Here is a 22,732-nt window from a genome sequence, read left to right on the forward strand (position 1 = left end):
GCAAGGGGAGTGCCACAGGGGAGACCGGATCCACTACATCTTCTTTGCAATCTTCCTCCAGTGTCCACTTCTTAGTGGTGGCGGACCCATCTAGGACCACCCCTGTACCATCTCTGCCCCCCATCCCAATTACATAACCACTTTCCCTGTAGCTCCCCACTCAGTGGCACGTGCGATCCCATCCAAGAGGGTGGGCATCTCCTTCGCCGCAGGCACCTCTGGTCCAGCCCGTTAGCCCTGCTGCCCTCAGTGAGGAGGATATTGACCACCTAAGGTCGACCTCTATGGGTCAGTCGACCATCATGAATGCCATCCAGGACTGGCAACTCAAATCCAAAAGGGAAATGCGTTCCTGAAGGGCATTCACAGTGCACTGGCTGGCTTACAGACATAATTTCAGGCTCTGGCTTTCATGCTGATGGCAGCCAGTCAGCCCTTGTCTACCATCCTCCCTCCACCTTCCTCTTCCCAGTCCGAATCCCCCCTTTCCCGACCCAGCCAAAGTTCACAAACAGACAGGCATGCAGCCACCTCAACAACCAAGGGTAGCGCAGACAAACATAAGCACCACAATACACACAACCAGCATGAACACAGACAACATCCACCTGCAGACACAGCAACAGTTGCGACCTGCCCTGACATCCCCACTACCCCAAGCATCATAGACACACAACACCTGACATACCTGCAAACACCACCCCAACAGACAGCCATGGCACCCCCCAGCATCTCCACTCCACCTCAGCCCAAGACACAAACACCCTCACTTACCCACCCACGAGACACCCACCAACCAAAAGCACACCTTCCACAAAGATGCGCCCAATACATCCACACCTAAATGCCAGACAACCACTCCCTAACCCTCCACACCCAAACCCCCTTCTGATGACCATCTTTTTGTGTCAAGAAAATGTTTCTTTTCAGAGTTTGACCTTTTCCCGACTCCCATCCGTGATACCCATAAAAAAACGGTTTCCCTCCCCAAGTCCATCCCTTCCACCTCCAAGGCCTCCCCTACCAGCACCCAGGCCCCTCCTCGTTCAAAAAGAAGTCCACCCCTCCCAAAAAGATCCAACTTCCTCCCAAGCCAAAGCCTAACCCCCCAAGCCTAACTCCAACCGCCCCCTCCCCTGCCATCCCCCGAAGGATGCCCAAGGTGCCCGTCTGCCCCCTTGATGCATCTTGAGGTTACATGGCAGTCAGGAGTCAAGTTGGTGCACCAATTTGTGCCGCTGGTGCATATGGACTGAACAATGGCCTTGGTCTTCTATCTTTTTATAATATATTATAACCAACCAGTTGTTGGTTTTTTGGTTAAATCTTTGTCCTGCGTTTTCTTTCCTAGGTTTGAATTGTACCTATCTGACAGAGGTTGTGTGCCAGTACTTGTGTGTGTGTGTGCTGCTTGAAGCTTCCAGTATTGTCTGAGCAGTCTGTGAGGTTCTGTGCAGTGCTTTTATCCCGGAGGGATAGGGTGTGTTTTGTGTGAGGGGTACGTGTATGTACCTGAAATGCTGTTGTCATGGTGGTATGTTGTGTTAGTGTTGATATGTGTTTGTTGTAGTGCTGTCTGGCTTTGTGTGTTTAGACTGTTTGAGTGTGCGTGTATTGTGCATGGCATAATAGGTTCGGTGTACTGTGTCTGTGATGTGTATGTTGATTGATAGGTTATATGATGGTTTAATTTTGTGTGTTGCATCACAGATGGTTGTATATTGTGTTGTATGTGTGTGGAGTCCCTGGCCAGTGTCGGTTGTGAGTGTTTGACATGTGTTTATATTTGTGTGCTTGTGGTGGTGTTGTTACAAGTTCGTATGTTGTTTGTGAATTTGTGATGTTGGGGCTGTGCTGTGTTGCTGTGCTTTAGTGTGTGTTACTGACGTGTGTGTGTGTGTGTGCTGGCTGCAGTGTGTGTGCTGTGTATGTGTGGTGTATTTGTTGTTGTATGTGAGTGTGTGTTTGTCACTGTACTATTACGTGTGAGAATAGCCCTCGCACCCCCTCCCTATGCTATGTTATTTAACAGTTCAAATGTATACATTTTGCAAATGTAACAGGTGAGTCTGTGCACTTACGATTGCTGCCTTCCTCGTCAGTGATGATTCTGTTGTCTTTCTGCGTGCAGGAACAACGGGATGATGTCTAGCTGTGGTTTCATGGTGGCTCCGGATGAGTATGGCTTCCTGGAGGAAAGTGCCTCCTTTTGTACTGTTTGTTTCGACCTGGTGTTCCATGGTGGTTCGACAGCAGCAGACATCTTGGCGGTGTGCAACCTCATAATGAGTCCGGCCGTAACATGGTCTCTGCTAGCCTGGTGATGGCTCCAATCAACCACGGCGGTCTGACCGCCCTGTCTCTACCAGCAGTGCTTTGGCGGGATTCTGTACACATCACCACCAATGTCACAAATTGGCAGCCTTCTCTGCCAGCCTGTTGGTGGTCGGACCGCCAAACTCGTAATGAGGCCCATAATGCAGGTGTGTTTTAGTAACATCAGTGAAGGGATGGATGTTACATAGATGTCATTTTTTCTCAGAAATGGCGAAAGTAACCCTAGAAAAAGCAGAGGGTGAGATTCTAAAATAAAGCAGTAAAATTGTACCTGAGAAAGAGATAATATAAATACCCAAATAGAATTTCCATGCAGGTGTGGGCATAAGTCCAGTAAAAATAGCTTATCAAGAAATTTGGAACACAAGAAAGGTTCATAGTATACTTAAAGGATCTTTGTGGTTAACAATCCCCCCAGGTAAACCAGCTGGGGAGTCATTATGCACAAGAAGAAGGGAACTGATAAGCCTGTATGTCATTCTTTGTAGAAATGGAACCCGGGTTCATTAGTGACGCATATTAGCATGATGGTTCTACATAGAGTCTAGGTTCAATAATAGAATGTATGTAGGTTTAAGAAATTATTGCAGCTAGAAATTTTCAGGAAAATAGTGGGCATGTATGAAATTCTGTGTTTCCAGTTGATGGCTTTTTACATGTAAATAAACAAGCCATAAAAGTAGGTGCAGGCCAACCCTCTGGGGGTCTGATAACTTTTGTCTCCCTCAAATTGGCAAATGGTGTGACTAATAAAAACAAACAGTAAGCGGGGCATGCAGCATTCAACTGTAAGAAAATGAAGAGTTTTGATCATTTAATTAATGTTAATGTGTAAATGAACACTGCAAATGTGAGTGCTTATGGTGCTCAACTGGCACTATTTAAGGAAGCTATTGTTAGAATATACACAAGGTTTTCTGCACAGATAATCCTACTGTTGGGTGTTTTTAATCATAAACTGGTTCCACAAAAGATTCATCCACTGTATAAAGATGTTTATGTGTCCTACAACATTGGCCTCCCAACTTTTCCTTTAAACACCGCAACTGCACTGGATGCAGTTTGCTAAACTTTATATCATCAAACAGAACGTTTAGTATAAACAGCAGAATACATTTAGACTGCCCTTTTAGACAAACATTTGTGAATGGAAATGAAGGTTGCCTGATATTTTCAAGCATGCATGGTTTTTTAACAGAGTTAAGAATTGTAAAGTTTTGAAATGGGATGGAAGTGATCATCGACCACTGCATTTAGTGTTACATATTGGGGTATATCCAATTAGAGAAAATAGCCTTACTTTAAATGTGGAGTATGCTAGAGGCATGACAACCAAAGTTACAGACAAGCATCTACTTCTGTTGGGAAGTCTATCTGCAACACAATATAATTCAGGAGGACGAAATGCTGGTTAACTTCATTAAGTAGCACAGGAGGCATGGCCAAGGAGGCCAAGATGGTAATCAAGCCTTAACAGAGCTCCCATTGCCCAATTCTTAATCGGCCCTCATCCTACCTGACAGCAGCATTATTTATCACCCTCCCTGCTGCTAGTTACCTGTAGGGCTCTGAATGCCTTCCTCAGCCATCTTGGGGTGACGACGGTGTTGCAATATCCTCACTGCAGACAGCAGGCTGTGTCCAAAATGGCAGCTGCGAGGCCTTCCTCATTGACATGTGGACGGCCCTGAGTGCTGCCTCTGAGGGAGGTTGAATGACAACGCATTCCAGAGCGGTGCCTGCGCGACTGAGGAGTGGGGACCCCCCCACCTCAGCGTGTGCGGAGGAGCCCCTGGAGGCAGAGGTGAGGTAGTATAGGTATAGGGGCAGCTGCGGCCTTGAGGCTGGAGATTCGACTAGGGAGTGATCCACCTGTTTCTGGAATCAGCCGCGAAGAGGCGTGGCAAAGCATCTCCCCGATGGGAAGGGGAGAATCCAGCAGGGACCACCAGGGAGCTCCTTGTAGCCTATTGCCAAGGGAGACCTGGCAGACCATCACCCACCTACAGTGGTAACTGTGCCTACATCAAACCCGCTGGTGTGTTAAGGCCCAAAACCTGTGTCACCAACAGACTGCTCCTGCGGATCACGGAGCCCGATTGGGCAGAGGGCCCATCTGGAGGAGGGCTGCGTGGGATCCTGGTGGCAGCCTGCTCCGAGAGGAGTTGGCCTGGGACTCAGAGATTGAAGTTTTGACTCTCCGTGTAATGCAGGAGATAGATGTGTGCAGCCCCTCACTGAATGCCTGATGCCTCAAAACGCAAGATGCGACACATCATTTATTAAGACTGTGTCTTATTAAAGGAGTGATGTCCTGCTGCTTCACCGAGTTGGACCTCCTACGCTCTGGAGATGGCGGCGCCTTGAGCTATGTTGTCGGTCTCCCCATGAGGGTGCCCCGGCGTATCTCGGACTGAGCGTTCTCTTGGACACCTTGGATCAGAAGATCACCACTCCATGGGGGCATCAGTGGGGAACTGGTGGTGGGATGCGTGACCTCTGGTTCTGTACCTGAGCATCTCTCTGCCTGAGCCCACTGTGCTGACTAGGGGATTCCCCCTCTTGGGGGGAAACTTGGACAGCCAATGCTGACTTTGCGTGCTGCCCTGAGGGAAAGCTGGTCAGTGACCACAAAACTGCTCCAATAGCCTTATCCACAAGCCTCCTTCGCTTTGCTGCTAACTTGTGGACAGTAGTTGTATCTACTCACAGCTGATCTGCACTTGGTGGAGCAGGACATTCGTGCTGCTCTGAAGCAAGCGGGCCTGCTAATAAGCATCTTTGCTACCAACGTAATCTGCTACCTTATGACTGGAAATGGGGTGTGATTAAACCCCCATGCCAAGCCAACCCAGACCAAAATGGACCAGTATATCACATCTCTGTGCCAGGCAATAGGCTTCTCCCTGCCATACCTGGTCATGCCCCCACGGATACTTGAATGCCATCCTTACAGCAATTCAGGACTCCAAGAAAGCAGTAGAATCCAAAGTAAAAGGCACCCAGCATTGATCTCTCCCTCATGCATCAGGATTTGTGCAAAGTGATAGAAAGGGTGACTGAAACGGAGGCTCCGATTTTGACAACAGAAGATGATGTGGTGACCCTCAAGTGCTAGGACTCTAAACTGATGCCCACAGCAGCTGCTCTGGAGGAGAGGGCTGGGGATGCTGGAAACCACTCCTGAAGGAACAACCTGTACCTGATCGGCTTTCCGGAATGGGTGGCGGTCTTTGGGATGGGCAGCCTCCTATAGGAATGTTTCCGGGCATGGCTTCCGCAAGAGAAACTGTTTTGCTGCTTTGTGGGGGAATGGGCACATTGTGGCCATTTTAAAAGGTCTCCAACAGGGGCCCCCCTTGTCCTGTGGTAGCACGTATCCTAAATCATGGGGACTGTGAGGCAATCCCCCTGAAGGGCAGGACTCAACAAGATCTGTGCTACCTCAATGCCAAAGTATACATTTTTATGGGCTATCCCAAGGCGGTCCAACACCGATGCTGCTCTTTTGAGGATGTTAAACATAAGCTCAAGGATCTTAAGGTCCAGTACGTGCTTCTTTTCCTGCCGTCTCAAGGTGATTTTTGGCTCAATCTATTTTTTTCAACAACCCTGAAAAAGCCTGGGAATGGGAAACGGAGAAGTACTTTGGAGGCCTGACGGGGCCTGGGGTGACAGAGTGCCCTCTGCCCCTCCTCCCTCTTAAGCGCCCAAGGGAAATCGTACCCCTTCCTGGAAAGGCAAACCAGGCCAGTGTACACAACAGGAATCAGCAAGTCTGTCTCCTGCAGAGGAGGCCCCAGATGCAGCAGACTATGAGGTGTTGTCTCAGACACCCCAGCTCACTTTAAGACCTTAAAGGATGTACCTAAATCATCGACCTGAACCCCTCTGGTCATCGCACATTATGTTGCATGACCCATTCACCTCTGTGCTCCTGATTGGAAGTACCTACTCGGAGAGGCAATGTACCTCCCTCAGGCAGAATGTGGGGGGAGGAGAAAGGGTTCTGAGGCAATCTTTCTACAATTCTCCAGCATGAGGTGTTGTATCCCTAATGTTAGATGAGGCTGCCAGGTACTGCTATCCTTTCCATGAGTGACTGGGGACCTCAACAGAGTTTATTCCCTGATTTCATTGTGTTATGTTATTCTTATGGGCGACAGATGCTTTGGGTTGAAAGCATGGGTTGGGGGTTGGGGGGAGATGGGGGTATGTATTTTTGATTTGGATCATTGATTTAAAATGTTTATCACAAGGGTTCTCCATCGTACTGTTCCTATAGATGAGTATATGGAGTTGTGCTCCAAACTAACCCCCGCTGTGAGACCATAGGTTGAACTGCCACTTGTTAATCCCCCTTCCAGATGGTTAGAGTCATCTCCTGAAATGTGAACATTCTTGTACCATATCAAAAGATCAGCAGTACTGCACTATATCAAGAGAAAGCAACCTGATGTGGTCCTGCTCCAAGAAATGCACCTCTGGGGATCGAACTGCCCTTTCCATGGCCAGCTGGGTTACGACCACGTCTTTCACACAGGATTTTCTAGAGGCTCGAGGGGATCACGATTCTCCTACACAGGTCTTTTGCAATGGCGTTAACTGCCTCCCACAAGGACCCCACGGGAGATATATGGAAATTGAAGGACGCCTGTAGAACAAGCACTACAACTTTTTCTCATGTTATGTACCCCAGCAGCTCCTACGTTCAGCTCTACTCACGCTCCAGTCCGTGGTGGTGGACCTTCCCAAAGGGATGACCTTGATAGGCGTGGACTTTAAATGTGGTCCCAGACCCGGCGGGGACACATCTGACACTTTGCGCCCAGGTACAGTGACACGCTTCACTCACTTGGAACTGTGCGACGCCGTGGTGGAATCCCACACGGTGGTCCTACATGCACATGTACGGGCCCCACATACAGAACCCAGAAATTATCTCCTCTGGCTTCCAGTCTGTCACTTGCTACCTCTGCAGTCCATTCAGATCCTGCCACAAGGCATATCCACTGTGGAGATTGAATGCATGGCACCTGATGGACCAGGAGTGTGCATAGTTTGTGGAAGAGGAACTGCATGGTTTCTTCCATACTAATCATGGCTCTGTGTCTTCCACTGGGACTTTATGGGCACCAACCAAACTGATCTTATCAGCCATGGATAAGCAGTATTAAAGGAGAAAGGAGCAGTGCCGGCAGGCACAGGTGGCAGATCTAGGGGCCCAGATCCTTACCTAGGAGCATCAAACTGGTGGTCCGAACCCGGGAGAAGTCAAGCGCCAATTGGTGCTGGCACAATCTAGAGCGCCTCAGATCTCTCTGCAGGAGGCAAAGCGGTGCTGTTAAGCATTTACCCGGGGTGTATGAGTCCAGGGATAAGTCTGTCAAACGGCTGCACTGGCTGGGGATTCGTGATGTTTCCACCAGTATAGTGCTGGCTATTAGAGACTCCTCTGGGGCTCTCTGTGAGGAAATACTTGCAATCACACAGGCCTTTGTGACACTCTACCAAGACCTCTGCACTGCACTTCCGGTCACCACACATGAGGTTGAAGCCCCCCTCCTTTGGGATATCCCCTTTCCCTCTATTTTTCACTCCATTTTCAAAGCAGTGGATCAGCCTCTGATGGCAGAGGAAGTAGAGCTGACTATATCCGACCTTCAGTCCAAGAAGACCTCCAGCCCTGATAGGTTCCCCAATTGAATTTGTTAAAAGTCATCGCACCCACCTGATAGCATACTTGTTAGCTCTCTATAGTGAAGCATCAAAACACAGCTCCTTTCCCCCAGATCTTGACAATGCCACCCTTGTAGTCATACCCAAAGCAGACAAAGCAGCAGATCGTTGTTCCTCCTACAGGTCGATATTCCTTATTAACGTGGACATTAAGATCTTTGCGAAATTCTTAGCAACCAGGTTGAGACAGGCATGGTCTTATTTGATCCATCCACACCTGTGTGGCTTTATGCCGGGCAGAACCCCCCGGTACTGCGTCTGGAGGATGCAACTGGCCCTCTCACAATCCGATCACCTGAGTCACCTTCTGGCCCTTTTTCTCGTTCAACAAGGTTTCATGGCCGTTTCTGACAATCGTACTCCAATGGGCTGGCTTTGACCTTCCTTCCGTAGACTTGTGGGACTCCTCTACAACACTCCCACCACCCAAGTCCGAGTCAATGGTGTACTTTCTCAACCCTTCCTGATCCCCAGAGGCACTCGTCAGGATTGACCTCTATCCCCTTTATTGATTGCTTTCACAATTGAGCCTTTGGGATGCCTGATACGGTGTGATGCTCAGGTTCGGGGATTGCAGTGGGAGGGTGGCGTTAAGGACTGCATTGCTCTTTATGCAGATAACGTCCTGCTCTTCTTTGGCGACCCACAGTGCTCAGGTCCTAAATGCCTTGAAATCCTCCATCTTTATGAGAGGCTTCCTGCTTGTGAATTAACATATGCAAATCACATTTGGCAGGGGTGGCTGGAGGTGCTCCAGGGAAGCACTGGTGCCCCAAAATACTGGTGCAATGAATCTCCTTCGAATATCTGGGTGTTCATATCTCCTGCCTCCCAAATCTGGCTTAGTCCTTTAATTTTCGACCTCTGGCACTGGCCTTAGATAGGCACTTGAGTAAGTTGAATCAGATGAGACTCATTGCTGTCTGAAAATACGATGTGTCTCCCTCGATACCTCTATATTCTGATGAACTTTCTCCATCCGACCCTTCAGACGGGGTTTCAATCCCTGACTTCAAAGATGACAGCCTTCTTTGGGAGGGGGGAGGGCAGGAGGCACAGTGTGGCCTATACCTCAGCGCAAAAATCACTATTCAGTGGTTGCATAGGCTAGAGTAATATTTATGGCTGTTAGCACCCTGTGCATCTGGTCCTGAGCAATGAGTAGTTTACGGGGGAACAATCCAACATACCAGCTTGAGTTGCACTTCATGGGTCTCAACAATCTCCTTGGCCTGCTATATGGCAGCCCGATACCTTAGTCGACTCCCTCCTGGGCCTGGGCGACACTGCTTTGCTGGAAAGTGGACTTGCACTTTTTCTGCTGGAATCTCTGCCTTAAAGGAATGACGGTGCTGTGGCAGAGTACCTGGCTCAGGCAGGTGTCGGGCCTTTTGGGGTTTGCAGGATGGGACAGAATAAGAATCAGATACTTGGGAGACGTTCGCCGAGGGAGAAAGTTGATGTCCTTTCAAGAAATGCAAGATCAATACAGTCTCTCCCACACACAGTTCTTTCGGTATCTGCAATTGCGCCACGCTTTGCTGGTCCAACTACCAGTAGATGCTCAGATCCCCAAATATAGTTGTCTTGATGCCAAGCTAATGACAGGAAGGTTGGGCAAAAGAGGCATACCGATGATCTATCTCTTCCTGTTGGTCAAGGTACCTTATCAGTTCCTTCTTCTCCACCGTAGGAGGGAGGGCTGGGTAGGGGAGCTGAATGATGATGACTGGACGGAGGCATGCCTTGCCCCAAGAGAACTGGCGAATTCCTACAGGCTTCAGATGATTCAAATTAATTATCCCCACACGAAATACCTCACCCCAGCAACTGCAGCGGATGGACTCTATGAAGCAGGGCATGTGCATGCGATGTGCTTCTCCTGCAGCAGAACTCTTTCATGTGGTCTGGCCCTGCCTGGCCTGGTCAGCTTTCTAGAACAGGATGGGACACAAGATCTCTGGGGTGCTGGGCAGCTGCACAAACCTGAGTCCCCGCATGGCCCTGCTGGGTCTCCTGGAGGATGTTGGGGGGCCAAGAGTCGAAAGGATCGTCATAGGCATGGCCTCGTTAGTAGCCAAGAGGGACAACGCGTTCACTTGGACGTGACCAAAGCCCCCTTCTCTGGAGGTTTGGTGGAAGGGAGATGACTGGTATGCACAACAAGAAAAAACTATTTGTGAGGCAAGGGGCGACCCTAAAAACATGATAAGGTATTGGGTTGATAGTGGGCAAACCATGGACTACTGTTGAAATGAGGATGTTGATGCTCATGTCTGTGATTGCTCAATGGTTTGTTCTGACACAAGTACGATGATGCTATTTCTTGATAGGTGGAATATGCCTTGTGATATTAAACCCAATAAAATGTAGTTATTAAAAAAAACTTCATTAAGTAGCATAATGAAATAATCAAGCAACTAGTACAATGTATAAAGGACGAATGAAAAGACCATAAGCAATGAAAAAATGGAATAAGGATAACTAAATGTTTGGTTTTGTTCTCTTCTCAGCTCTTCTCCCCTCTACCTGTCCCCCCCTCCCTCCGCTTTCCCGCCGCCACCTCCTGCACGCCCCCGCCCCCCAGCTCCCATTCGCCCCCAGCTTACCCCTCCCCCCCTCCCTCTTATGGCGGCCGCTTTGAGACCGCGCCGCTGGCGCGCCAGAGGCAAGCCCATCTGCGCCCGTCCGCGCCTGGCCCGCGCCCAGCCCGCGCCCAGCGCCACGACCCCTGGTTCTCAGCACTCCCAAACCCCTCTGCTCCGCTACGACCCCACCACCCTCCACGCCCTCAACCCAGGACGCTCCAACACCTGCTTCCAAGCTAACCCAAAACGTACCCATGGACCTTTCGCCTGCCACTCCTGCAAACGTATCTTCCACCACGCAACTACCATGACCACCAGCCCACGCGCCATCAACCACCTCAAATGCATCCTGGTCAACGCTCGATCTGTCCACAAGCACGCCGTTGAACTCTGGGACCTCCTGGACTCCACAGCACCGGACGTCGCCTTTATCACGGAGACCTGGATGAACGCCTCTTCGGCCCCAGACATCGCCATAGCCATCCCCGAAGGCTACAAGATTTCCAGGAAAGACCGCACCAACCAAGTAGGAGGAGGAATCGCCATCGTCTTCAAAGACTCCATCAGCGTCACCACCTCCACCGAAGACACCCCCCTCGCCGCAGAACACCTGCATTTCCAGATTCGCACCGACCCCAGGACCACCCTCAGAGGATCCCTCATCTACCGTCCCCCTGGACCGCACGGCCCTTTCAGCGACTCCATCACCGACTTCGTCTCCCCGCACGCCCTCGCCTCGCCGGACTACATCCTCCTAGGCGACCTCAACTTCCATCTGGAACAGAACAACGACCCCAACACCACCGCCCTGCTCGACAACCTCGCCAACCTCGGCCTCAAGCAACTGGTGAACACCCCCACCCATATCGCCGGACACACGCTTGACCCCATCTTCTCCGCCAGCAAACACGTCTCCTTCAGCCACGCCTCCGCTCTACACTGGACCGACCACAGCTGTGTCCACTTAACATTCCCACGCGAGACCCGCCACCTCCGCACTCAACCCATCCCTCGTCGACAGTGGAACAAAATCCCCGAAGAACACCTCTTCTCTGCGCTCACCGTCAACCAACCTACCCTCACCACCGACCCCAACGACGCAGCCCTCAGCCTCACGAACTGGATCACCAACTGCGCAGACAACCTTGCTCCCCTCAGACGCACGCATCGACAGGCCATCACCAAAAAACCTCTCTGACACCCTTAAGGAATCAAAGAAAACCTGTCGCGTCCTCGAGAAAGCCTGGCGCAAGGACCACACCGCTGACAACATGACCGCCCTCAAGAACGCAACCCGCGAACACCACCACCTGATCCGCACAGCCAAAAGGAATTTCTTCACCGACAGACTGGACAAAAACAGCCACAACAGCAGAGAACTCTTCAGCATCGTTAAAGAGTTCTCCAACCCCAACGCCAATGCCATCACGCCCTCACAAGACCTGTGCAACTCCCTCGCCTCCTTCTTCCATCGCAAGATCACCGACCTCTACGACAGCTTCGGACACCAGACCCAGCCAAGCAACACCGAACCCACACCCCCTGCCATCACCCTCAACGCTGAAGAGACCAAAACCACCATGAACTCTATCCACTCCGGCACCCCCTCGGACCCCTGCCCTCACTTCAACTTCAATAAAGCCGACGACATCATCGCCCCGCACCTCCAGACCATCATCAACTCCTCATTTTCATCTGCTACCTTCCCTGAAAGCTGGAAACACGCCGAAGTCAACGCCCTACTAAAGAAACCTACGGCTGACCCAAGCGACCTGAAGAACTTCCGCCCCATCTCGCTCCTCCCCTTCCCTGCCAAGGTAATAGAGAAGACCGTCAACAAACAGCTTACCAACTTCCTGGAAGACAACAACCTTCTCGACCCTTCACAATCCGGATTCTGAACCAACCACAGCACTGAAACCGCCCTCATCTCAGTCACAGACGACATCAGAACCCTGATGGACAACGGTGAAACAGTCGCCCTCATCCTCCTCGACCTCTCGGCTGCCTTCGACACAGTCTGTCACCGCACCCTAATAACCCACCTCTGCTCCACCGGGATCCAAGGCCAGGCCCTGGACTGGATCGCCTCCTTCCTCTCCAACCGCTCTCAAAGAGTCTACCTCCCACCTTTTCGCTCAGACCCCACAGAGATCATCTGCGGCGTCCCTCAAGGCTCCTCGCTCAGCCCGACACTCTTCAATGTCTACATGAGCCCCCTCGCCGACATCGTACGCAAGCACAACATCATCATCACCTCCTACGCCGACGACACTCAACTTATACTTTCCCTCACCAATGACCCCGCCAGCGCTAAGACCAACCTACAACATGGCATGAAGGACGTCGCAGATTGGATGAGGCTCAGCCGTCTAAAACTGAACTCTTACAAAACGGAAGTTCTCATCCTCGGCAACACCCCGACCGCATGGGACGACTCCCGGTGGCCCACGGCCCTTGGCACCGCACCGACCCCCTCAGACCACGCCCGCAACCTCTGCTTCATCTTGAACCCTCTTCTCACCATGACCAAACAAGTCAACACCGTGTCCTCCTCCTGCTTCCTCACCCTCAGCATGCTCCGCAAGATCTTCCGCTGGATCCCAACGGACACCAGAAAAACCGTGACCCACGCCCTAGTCACTAGCTGCCTGGACTACGGCAACACCCTTTATGCTGGGACCACTGCAAAACTCCAAAAACGTCTGCAACATATTCAAAACGCCTCCGCCCGCCTCATCCTCGACGTACCCCGCAACAGCCACATCTCCGCACCCCTGAGACACCTGCATTGGCTCCCAGTCAGCAAAATGATCTCCTTCCGACTTCTCACCCACACACACAAAGCCCTCCACGACAAGGGACCTGAATACCTCAACCGACACCTCAGCTTCTACGCCCCCACCCGTCTCCTCCGTTCCACCGGCCTCGCGCTCGCTGCCGTCCCTCGCATCTGCCGCTCCACGGCGGGTGGGAGGTCTTTCTCCTACCTGGCAGCCAAGACCTGGAACACCCTCCCCACCAGCCTCAGGACCACCCAGGACCACTCCGCATTCCGGAGACTCCTCAAGACCTGGCTTTTCGAGCAGCAGTAACCCCCCTTCCCCCTAGCGCCTTGAGACCTGCACGGGTGAGTAGCGCACTTTATAAATGTTAATGATTTGATGTGATTTGATTTGTTGAGGAATGTACACATTTAAAAAGACAGATACAAATATGGGGGAGAGGGCTGAAGAAAACAAGACAACCAAGAGATAAAAACTGACCTGCTAGTAGCCAAAGGAAAGTATAAGGTGTAAAACCATGTTAAAATAAAAAGAAACAAGAGCACTATGAGAAGTGCTGGAACAACATGTGTAAAGTGACAGAAATATAAAACATAAAACAAATCCTGGCATCTTGTACAGCAAGGGACGGGGAAGGAAGTAGGAAAAATGCAGTCCGTGGTTATTAGGGATGCATGGGTAACCTATCAAGAGGAAATATATTGTAACAGGAATGGCGAGACCCTTGTGTTGAAAGGTTCTTAGTAGATGTAGCAGTGATAGCTCAATTTTGCCTTACGACTGTCAGGGCAACAATATTGTCACTAAACTTAACAAGAGCAACTGGACCTGATAACTTGTCAGTGATCGTAATTAAAACTAATGTGGATAGGTGGTCAAATTATATTATCTAGTGTTTCACAGAATTTTACACGCTAGTTTGTTCCCAGATACTTGGAGGGGAGCAATTATAAGACCAATTCACAAAAAGGTTATGCTTCTTTGTCAGAAAATTACAGATCAATTAATCTATTAGAAGTAGGTGCAAAATATTTTCACTATTATCCTGAGCTTGTTGAAAGAATGGTCAGACATAAATAATATAATACCTGTAAAACAAGGTCAAAGACGGTCATTCAATCAATTTGTGCTGTTTTTGTATATTTCTGCATGTCTTTTAATTTGGTGGACCACAACCAGCCGTGGGAAACCTTAACAAAATTAGATATTCCTAAAAGCCTCTTGGTAACTCTTCAACAATCACGCAGACAATTGGTCACAAATAATGATGATAACATTAGATAGAATGGGCTGCCAATTTATTTTGCCAATTGGGAAAAATGACTGCAGTTTTGGGGGATCTTGCACTGGGGACCTGGTTAGCAGGAACCAATGCACTTTCAGTCTAAATTACACAAGAAACCAGGCAAAAAGTGGTCGGGTGACCATGTAAAAAGATGACATGACCCCTTCCCAAACTAAAGAGGATGAAACTAGCCCTTCCCAGGAGAGTCTTCATCTTCTAAGGGAAAGACCCTGGAAAGGCCATCTGCATTGGCATGGTCAGTCCCAGGTCTGTGTTCCGCTGTAAAGTCCATTCCCTGTATGGAGATGGACCTGCTTAACAATTTTTTTTTTTTTTTACCTTTCATTTGCATTAGCCATCTTAAAGGCCTGTGGTCAGGTTGAACTAGGAAGTGAGAATCAAACGGGTATGGTCTCAGCTTCTTCAGGGACCAAACCACAGCAAAGGCTTCCGTCTCAATGGCACCACAACGCTGCTCTCTGGAGAGTAACTTCCTTCTAAAAAAAACAGGCTGGTCGTGGCCATCATCATTGATTTGGGACAGGACTGCTCCTTTCCCATGCTCAGAGGCTTCTGCCTGCACTATGAACTGTGTTGTATAATTTGTAGCTTTAAGAACGGGTGCTGAACACACTGCTTCTTTCAGGGTGCCAAAGGCCTTTTGACACCTTGCGGTTCAGTTTACTATTTTGCCATTTTCTTGGAGGTCAGTTCTGTGAGAGGGGCCACAATGGTGCATTTCTTTTCACAAACCTCGTGTAATACCCAGTCAAGCCACGGAATGCCCTGACTTGAGTATGGGTTGTTAGAGCTACCCAGTCCAGAATTGTCGGGATCTTGGCTTGTAGTGGTTGAACTTGTCCTCCAGCTAAAAAGTGACCCAGGTATGCAACCTAGCCCTGCCCTATCTGCACTTGCTTGCCTTGATAGTGAAGCCTGCCTTTCGCAGAGCTTCAAGGACCTTTCCAATGTGGATCAGGTGTTCCTGCCAGGAACAGCTAAAGACAGCAATATCATCAAGATAAGCTCCACTAAAGGATTCTAAACCAGCAAGGACTTTGTTCACCAACCTTTGGAAGGTGGCAGGTGCATTCTTTAGTCCAAAGGGCATACCAGTGAACTGATAATGCCCATCAGGAGAAGATAAAGCTGATTTTATTTTTATTTTGCTCCTATCTGCCAGTAACTATGATGTTAGATCAAAAGTACTGAGATATGTGGCAGCCCCTAACCTGACAATAAGTCCATCAGCCCTAGGATTTGGGTGGGAATCTGTTATGTTCACAGCACTACGAACCCTATAATCCACACACAACCTCATTTATTTATTTCCACCACAGGAATGAGACCTGAAGACTAGAACAACTGGGCTGGCCCAGGGGGTCTCAGAGTGCTCAGTGACTCCCAATTTCAGCATCTTGCTTACCTCAGCTTTGATGAGCTCCTTGACATGATCAGACCGTCTACAGATTTTGATCTTGACAGGCAAGTTATTCCCAGTATCCACATCATGTGTACACCTGGTAATCTGACCCGGGGTCAGAGAGAAGAGCTCAGCAGACTGATGTAAGACTTGCTTGCAGTCGGTCTGCGGTTGGTAAGAAAGGGTGTCTATAGAAGGCTGGCCTGGTGTGTAGTGGGTACCAAAGGTACTTACACCTTATACCAGGTCCAGGTAGTGAGAAGGTAGCCTCTTTCTAGCATTGTTACCTCCACTTTTGGCCTATTTGTGAGTATCTGTCATTGTGTTTTTACTGTCTCACTGGGATCCTGCTAGCAGGGGCCCCAGTTCTCATAGTTTGTGGCCTGTATGTGTATACCTGTATAGTGCCTAACTGTGTCACTGAGGCTCTGCTAATCTGAACCTCAGTGCTTATGTTCTCTCTGCCTTTAAAATTGTCACTATGGGCTAGTGACCATTTTTACAATTTTAATTGGCACACTGGAACACCCTTATAATTCCTTAGTATATGGTACCTAGGTACCCAGGGTATTGGGGTTCTAGGAGATCCCTATGGGCTGCAGCATTTCTTTTGCCACCCATAGGGAGCTCAGACAAATCTTACACAGGACCGCCACTGCAGCCTGAGTGAAATAACGCACATGTTATTTCACAGCCATTTTCACTGCACTTAAGTAACTTATAAGTCACCTATATGTCTAACCGTTACTTAGTGAAGGTTAGTTGAAAAGTTACTAAGTGTGAGGGCACCCTGGCACTAGCCAAGTTGCCTCCACATAGTTCAGGGCAATTTCCCCAGACTTTGTGAGTGCGGGGACACCATTACACGTGTGCACTACATATAGGTCAATACCTGTATGTAGCTTCACAATGGTAACTACGAATATGGCCATGTAACATGTCTAAGATCATGGAATTGTCCCCCCCCATGCCAAATCTGGTATTGGGGTGCCAATCCCATGTATGCCCAGGGCTCCAATATGGACCCCGGCTACTGCCAAACCAGCTTTCTGGGGTTTTCTCTGCAGCTACCGCTGCTACCACCCCACAGAAAGGGTTCTGTCCTCCTGGAGTCTGGGCAGCCCAGTCCCAGGAAGGCAGAACAAAGGATTTCCTCTGAGAGAGGGTGTTACACCCTCTCCCTTTGGAAATAGGTGTTCAAGGCTGGGGAGGAGTAGCCTTCCCCAGCCTCTGTAAGTGCTTTAAAGGGCACAGATGGTGCTCATCTTGCATAAGCCAGTCTACACCGATTCAGGGAACACTCAGTCCCTGCTCTGGTGCGAAACAAGACAAAGGAAAGGGGAGGTACCACTCCCCTGTCCATCACCACCCCAGGGGTGGTGCCCAGAGCTCCTCCAGTGTGTCCCAGACCTCTGCCACCTTGAATCCAGAGGTGTGAGGGCACAATGGAGGCCTCTTAGTGGCCAGTGCCAGTAGGTGACGTCAGAGACCCCTCCTGATAGGTGCTTATCTGACTCTTCTGAGGGCTATTTAGGGTCTCTCCTGTGGGCTTTTCCTCAGATAACGAATTGCAAGAATTCACCAGAGTTCCTCTGCACCTCTCTCTTCAACTTCTGCCAAGGATGGACCGCTGACTGCTCCAGGACGCCTGCAAAACTGCAACAAAGTAGCAAGAAGACTATCAGCGACACTGTAGCGCCTAATCGAGATAGGGGATTCTGCAAGGACAAAAACTGACTTCAAAACACTGAAGACGGATTCCTGGACCTGAGGACCTGTAAAGGAAGGGGACCAAGTCCAAGAGTCACGCAAGTGTCCAGGGGGAGCAGGAGCCCACTAAACCCCGGAGGAAGGTGCAAAAGGGTTGCTTCCGGGTGGAGGAAGCCGAAGATTCTGCAACAACGGAAGGTGCCAGGAACTTCTCCTTTGGTCAGAAGATGTCCCACTGCGTGCTGGAGGATGCAGAAAGACCGTAAACAAGCCTTGCTAGCTGCAAGAGTCGCGGTTGAGGATTATGGGTGCTGCCAGGGCCCAGGAAGGACCAGGATGTCGCCCCTTGGAGGAGGAGACAGAGGGGGCGCTCAGCAACACGGAGAGCCCACGCAGAAGCAGGCAGCACCCGCAGAAGCACCTGAACAGGCACTTAGAATATCTGAGGACAGCGGTCAACTCAGAGTCACAAAGGAGGGTCCAACGACGTCGGAGTCCAACTCAGCGAGTTGGGCAGTGCAGGACGGAGTGCTGGGGACCTGGGCTAGGCTGTACACAAAGGAAGTCTTGCAAAAGTGCACAGAAGCCCGAGCAGCTGCAGTTCACGAAGTACACAGGATTACTGTCTGGTGTGGGGAGGCAAGGACTTACCTCCAACAAATTTGGACAGAAGGGCCACTGGACTGTTGAAGACACTTGGATCCAGCTCCTGTGTTCCAGGGACCACACTTGTCAAGATGAGAGGGGACCCAGAGGACCGGTGATGCAGAATTTTGGTGCCTGTGTTGGCGAGGGGAAGATTCCGTCGGCCCACTGGAGATTTCTTCGTGTTTTCCAGTGCAGGGTGAAGGCAGACAGCCCTCAGAGCATGCACCATCAGGAAACAGTCGAGAAAACCGGCAGGATGAGGCGCTACAATGTTGCTGGTAGGCTTCTTGCTACTTTGTTATGGTTTTGCAGGTGTCCTGGAACAGTCAGGGGTCGATCTTTGGCAGAAGTCGAAGAGGGAAGTGCAGAGGAACTCTGATGAGCTCTTGCATTCGTTATCTGGTAAGATACCCACAGGAGAGACCCTAAATAGCCCTCAGAGGAGGATTGGCTACAGAGAAAGGTAAGCACCTATCAGGAGGGGTCTCTGACGTCAGCTGCTGGCACTGGCCACTCAGAGCTGTTCACTGTGTCCTCACACCGTCTGGGACACACTGGAGGAGCTCTGGGCACCTCCCCTGGGAGGTGCTGGTCAGGGGAGTTGTCACTCCCCTTTTCTTTGTCCAGTTTCACGCCAGAGCAGGGCTGGGGGGATCCCTAAACCGGTGTAGACTGGCTTATGCAAGGAGGGCACCATCTGTGTCCTTCAAAGCATTTCCAGAGGCCAGGAGAGGCTACTCCTCTCAGGCCCTTCACACCTATTTCCAAAGGGAGAGGGTGTAACACCCTCTCTCAGAGGAAATCCTTTGTTCTGCCTTCCTGGGACTGGGCTGCCCAGGCCCCAGTGGGGCAGAAACCTGTCTGAGGGTTGGCAGCAGCGGTAGCTGCAGAGAAAACACCAGAAAGTTAGTTTGGCAGTACCCGGGCTCTATGCTGGAGCCCCGGGGATGCATGGAATTGTACCCTCAATACCAGAATGGTATTGGGGTGACAATTCCATGATCCTAGACATGTTACATGGCCATGTTCGGAGTTACCATGGTGAAGCTACAGATAGGTATTGACCTATATGTAGTGCACAAATGTAATGGTGTCCCTGCACTTACAAAGTCCGGGGAAATTGCCCCGAACAATGTGGGGGCACCTTGGCTAGTGCCAGGGTGCCCACACACTAAGTAACCTTGCACCTAACCTTCACTAAGTGAAGGTTAGACATATAGGTGACTTATAAGTTACTTAAGTGCAGTGTAAAATAGCTGTGAAATAACGTGGACATTATTTCACTCAGGCTGCAGTGGCAGGCCTGTGTAAGATTTGTCTGAGCTCCCTATGGGGGGCAAAAGAAATGCTGCAGCCCATAGGGATCTCCTGGAACCCCAATACCCTGGGTACCTAGGTACCATATACTAAGGAATTATAAGGGTGTTCCAGTGTGCCAATCAGAATTGGTAAAATTAGTCACTAGCCTGTAGTGACAATTTTAAAAGCAGAGAGAGCATAAACACTGAGGTTCTGGTTAGCAGAGCCTCAGTGATACAGTTAGGCCCCACACAGGGAACACATACTGGGCACACTGTATGAGCACTGGGGTCCTGGCTAGCAGGATCCCAGTGACACATAGGCAAAAACAAAACATACACACAGTAAAAATGGGGGTAACATGCCAGCAAGATGGTACTTTCATACAGTAATGGGCACTGATCAGAACCACACCAGCAAATCACTCCGGGCAGCCACCAGGGCGACGGGTGCAGGGGTGTAGCAAGGCATTGAGTGCCCAATGGTTTTCCATGGGATCATAAAGACAGGCTGCAGGCTCTGGCTAGGAAGCCAGTCGGGAACAAAAACTAGGTAAGTGGTTGACTTGGGTGCTTGTCGACATAGGTGCACCTTTGCTCCTTTTCTTCAGGGCCCAGGGGCAACAGATGCAGGGGTCTCCTTAGGCATTGGGTTTCTCTGTTTGGGAGCACTACGGACATGAGGTCCTGTGTGCTGAAGCTGCAGGCGTCGTTGGGGAGTCCGGCAGGGGTAAAATCAGGGTGGACTCAAGCTCAGGTGAGCCAGGGGACTTCGCTGGCACCAGTGAACCCCCTCAGATTCGGTCAATGGGCGAAGGGTGCAGTGGTTGCTGGAGGTGTTGGGTTTTCTCTCACCACAAGGCTGCGGAAAGAGGGGACTGCAAGCAACTTGGGAGAGTCCAAGAGGGGTGAAACCTGGGTGGGCTTGGACTCTGAACAGCTGGGGAACCTTACTGGCACTGCTGGTTGGCTTCACCTTGGGTCACTGACGTTGCTGTAGAGGTCACTTCATGTGTCAGGTCTTTGCTGTTCTGAAGGCTGCAGTCCTTTCTTGAAACTTTGTTGCAAAGCAGATCTGTTGCTCACAGGAGTCAGAGTCTTTGTGGAAGGCAGGCAGTCCTCATGGGTTTCTTGGGAAGGTTAGCTGCAGGACGAGTATTCTTTTTTGGCAGAGTCCGTTAAGGTCAGCAGGCAGACCGGTGGGGCTGGTACCAAGACAGCTGCTTCTTCCTTTCCTCTTTTGCAGGTGTGACTCCTTTTTGTCCTTTTCTTCGTAGGTCATCAGGATCTGAGTTCTACAGTTCCTGGTGCCACCTAAATACTTAATTTACGGATGATACAGGGAGTGCCAAGTAGTAGCTAATGGGTTGCCCACCCTGAGGGTGACAACTTCTACGGGGAAGTGGGCATAACCTAACCCTAGTGGCCTAATTCCTGCCAAACAAGATGGAGGAATTTAAAAAGCAGTGTGTGGTGTGCCACGTCCTCGCGACTCCCGTCTTACGTCCCGAGCTCAAGACAGAGAGCTCGAGACACTGGGAGTCGAGAGGACGGTTGAGGCGGCAGCTGCGACATCGCAGCGGTCAATATCTAAATAAAATAACTTATCTTCATCTACACTTGTAGCCTTGCTTACTACAAGTATTTCTGGCGACGAGTAGACCGCTGCATCGGACCCATTTTCATTGTCGAAATCAAGCAGGAAGTAATATTGGTAACGTCAATCTAAGCTCATGATTGGTTACCTATTTTTGTTTTCAAGAAGAAGCTGAAGCAGTTACTTTGGTTTTTTTGTTCAACACTGCCATCTCATGGGACTAAGAGGTACTGCACCTTGATTTTAAGAGGAAAAATAATTTTGACAGTTTATTTTAACTTCTTAGCTTCTTATATTATAAGGAACCATGAGCGCTTTTTGTTTGTGATCTGCTGTGGCTCTTATATTGATACAGACGTAAAAGTAAAGAAGGTTAAGTAAAAATTGTTGCTGGGTTTTTGTCAGCCTTCATTTTCTTCTGCGTCATACACCCTGTGATATTACTTACCTTCTGCACTTGAACTGCTTTAAGAATGCATTCTGTGAATCCCCCTCCATTTTTTTGGGAAACACCGGGTAACCCTCCAATTCCATGGAAAAATTGGTTTGATGCATTTGAAATGTATTTAGGAGCAATTGGTGCAGCACGCTTCCGTCCTGAAAGGAAAAAAAAATATTTTACTGCATTCCCTAGGATTTGAAGGGAGATCCGTTTTTAAATATCTTCCTGCTTTGGTATTGGAAGAAGGAGACGAGATTGATGAGTATGCCGAAATGGTAAAAAAATTGGAACTAAGGTTTGACATACAACCCAGTTTAGTCGTTATTAGACACAAGTTTTTCAAAAGAGAACAAAATCCTGGTGAAGACGTGGATACCTTTGTGTCAGCTCTGAGAAAACTTGCAGCTGATTGTCAATTTCAGGCGTTTAGTGACCAGCTGGTCAGGGACCAATTAATTGCTAAATGCACAGACAAGACTATCCAACAAAAACTTCTTTCCTTGAGCAATCCGTCACTGGATGAGACATTACAACTGGCAAAGAGCATTGAGACGTCTAAAGTGTCTGTGAAGGAACTGGAATCCAGAACGACAGAAAATATAGGATTGGTGAATTCTCAGGATGGAAGAATGTTAAAATCAACCAAGACTTTTTCCAAACCATTTTTTAAGCAAAGCAACATTTGTTTTCGGTGTGGTAATCTGAACCATATTAAGAGTGGCAGAGGATGTCCTGCTAAGAATGCCACATGCAGGAAGTGCAACAAAGTTGGGCACTTTGCCAAAGTGTGTCAGAGTGGCACAATGAGTGTTGGTTATCAACAGGGTTCAGGGAAGCTTCCAAATGGTTCAGGGGTAGCGTATGTTACAGAAGTAGATG

At 49.6% G+C, this 22,732-nt stretch overlaps 1 protein-coding gene across 1 annotated transcript in view; it reads right to left on the reverse strand.

The window, feature by feature from the left end:
• Positions 1 to 22,732, reverse strand: part of MEI4 (meiotic double-stranded break formation protein 4) — a 344,734-nt gene that overhangs the window by 83,858 nt on the left and 238,144 nt on the right. Inside the window, exons 6-8 of the mRNA XM_069236621.1 lie at positions 21,860 to 22,008; positions 16,162 to 16,323; positions 15,658 to 15,720 (exon numbers count right to left, since the gene is read on the reverse strand). Of these exons, the coding sequence (XP_069092722.1) occupies positions 15,658 to 15,720; positions 16,162 to 16,323; positions 21,860 to 22,008 (374 nt within the window). The remainder of the gene's footprint in view (positions 1 to 15,657; positions 15,721 to 16,161; positions 16,324 to 21,859; positions 22,009 to 22,732) is intronic.

Source organism: Pleurodeles waltl, chromosome 5 (assembly GCF_031143425.1).
Source record: "Pleurodeles waltl isolate 20211129_DDA chromosome 5, aPleWal1.hap1.20221129, whole genome shotgun sequence".
Taxonomy (NCBI): Eukaryota; Metazoa; Chordata; class Amphibia; order Caudata; family Salamandridae; genus Pleurodeles; species Pleurodeles waltl.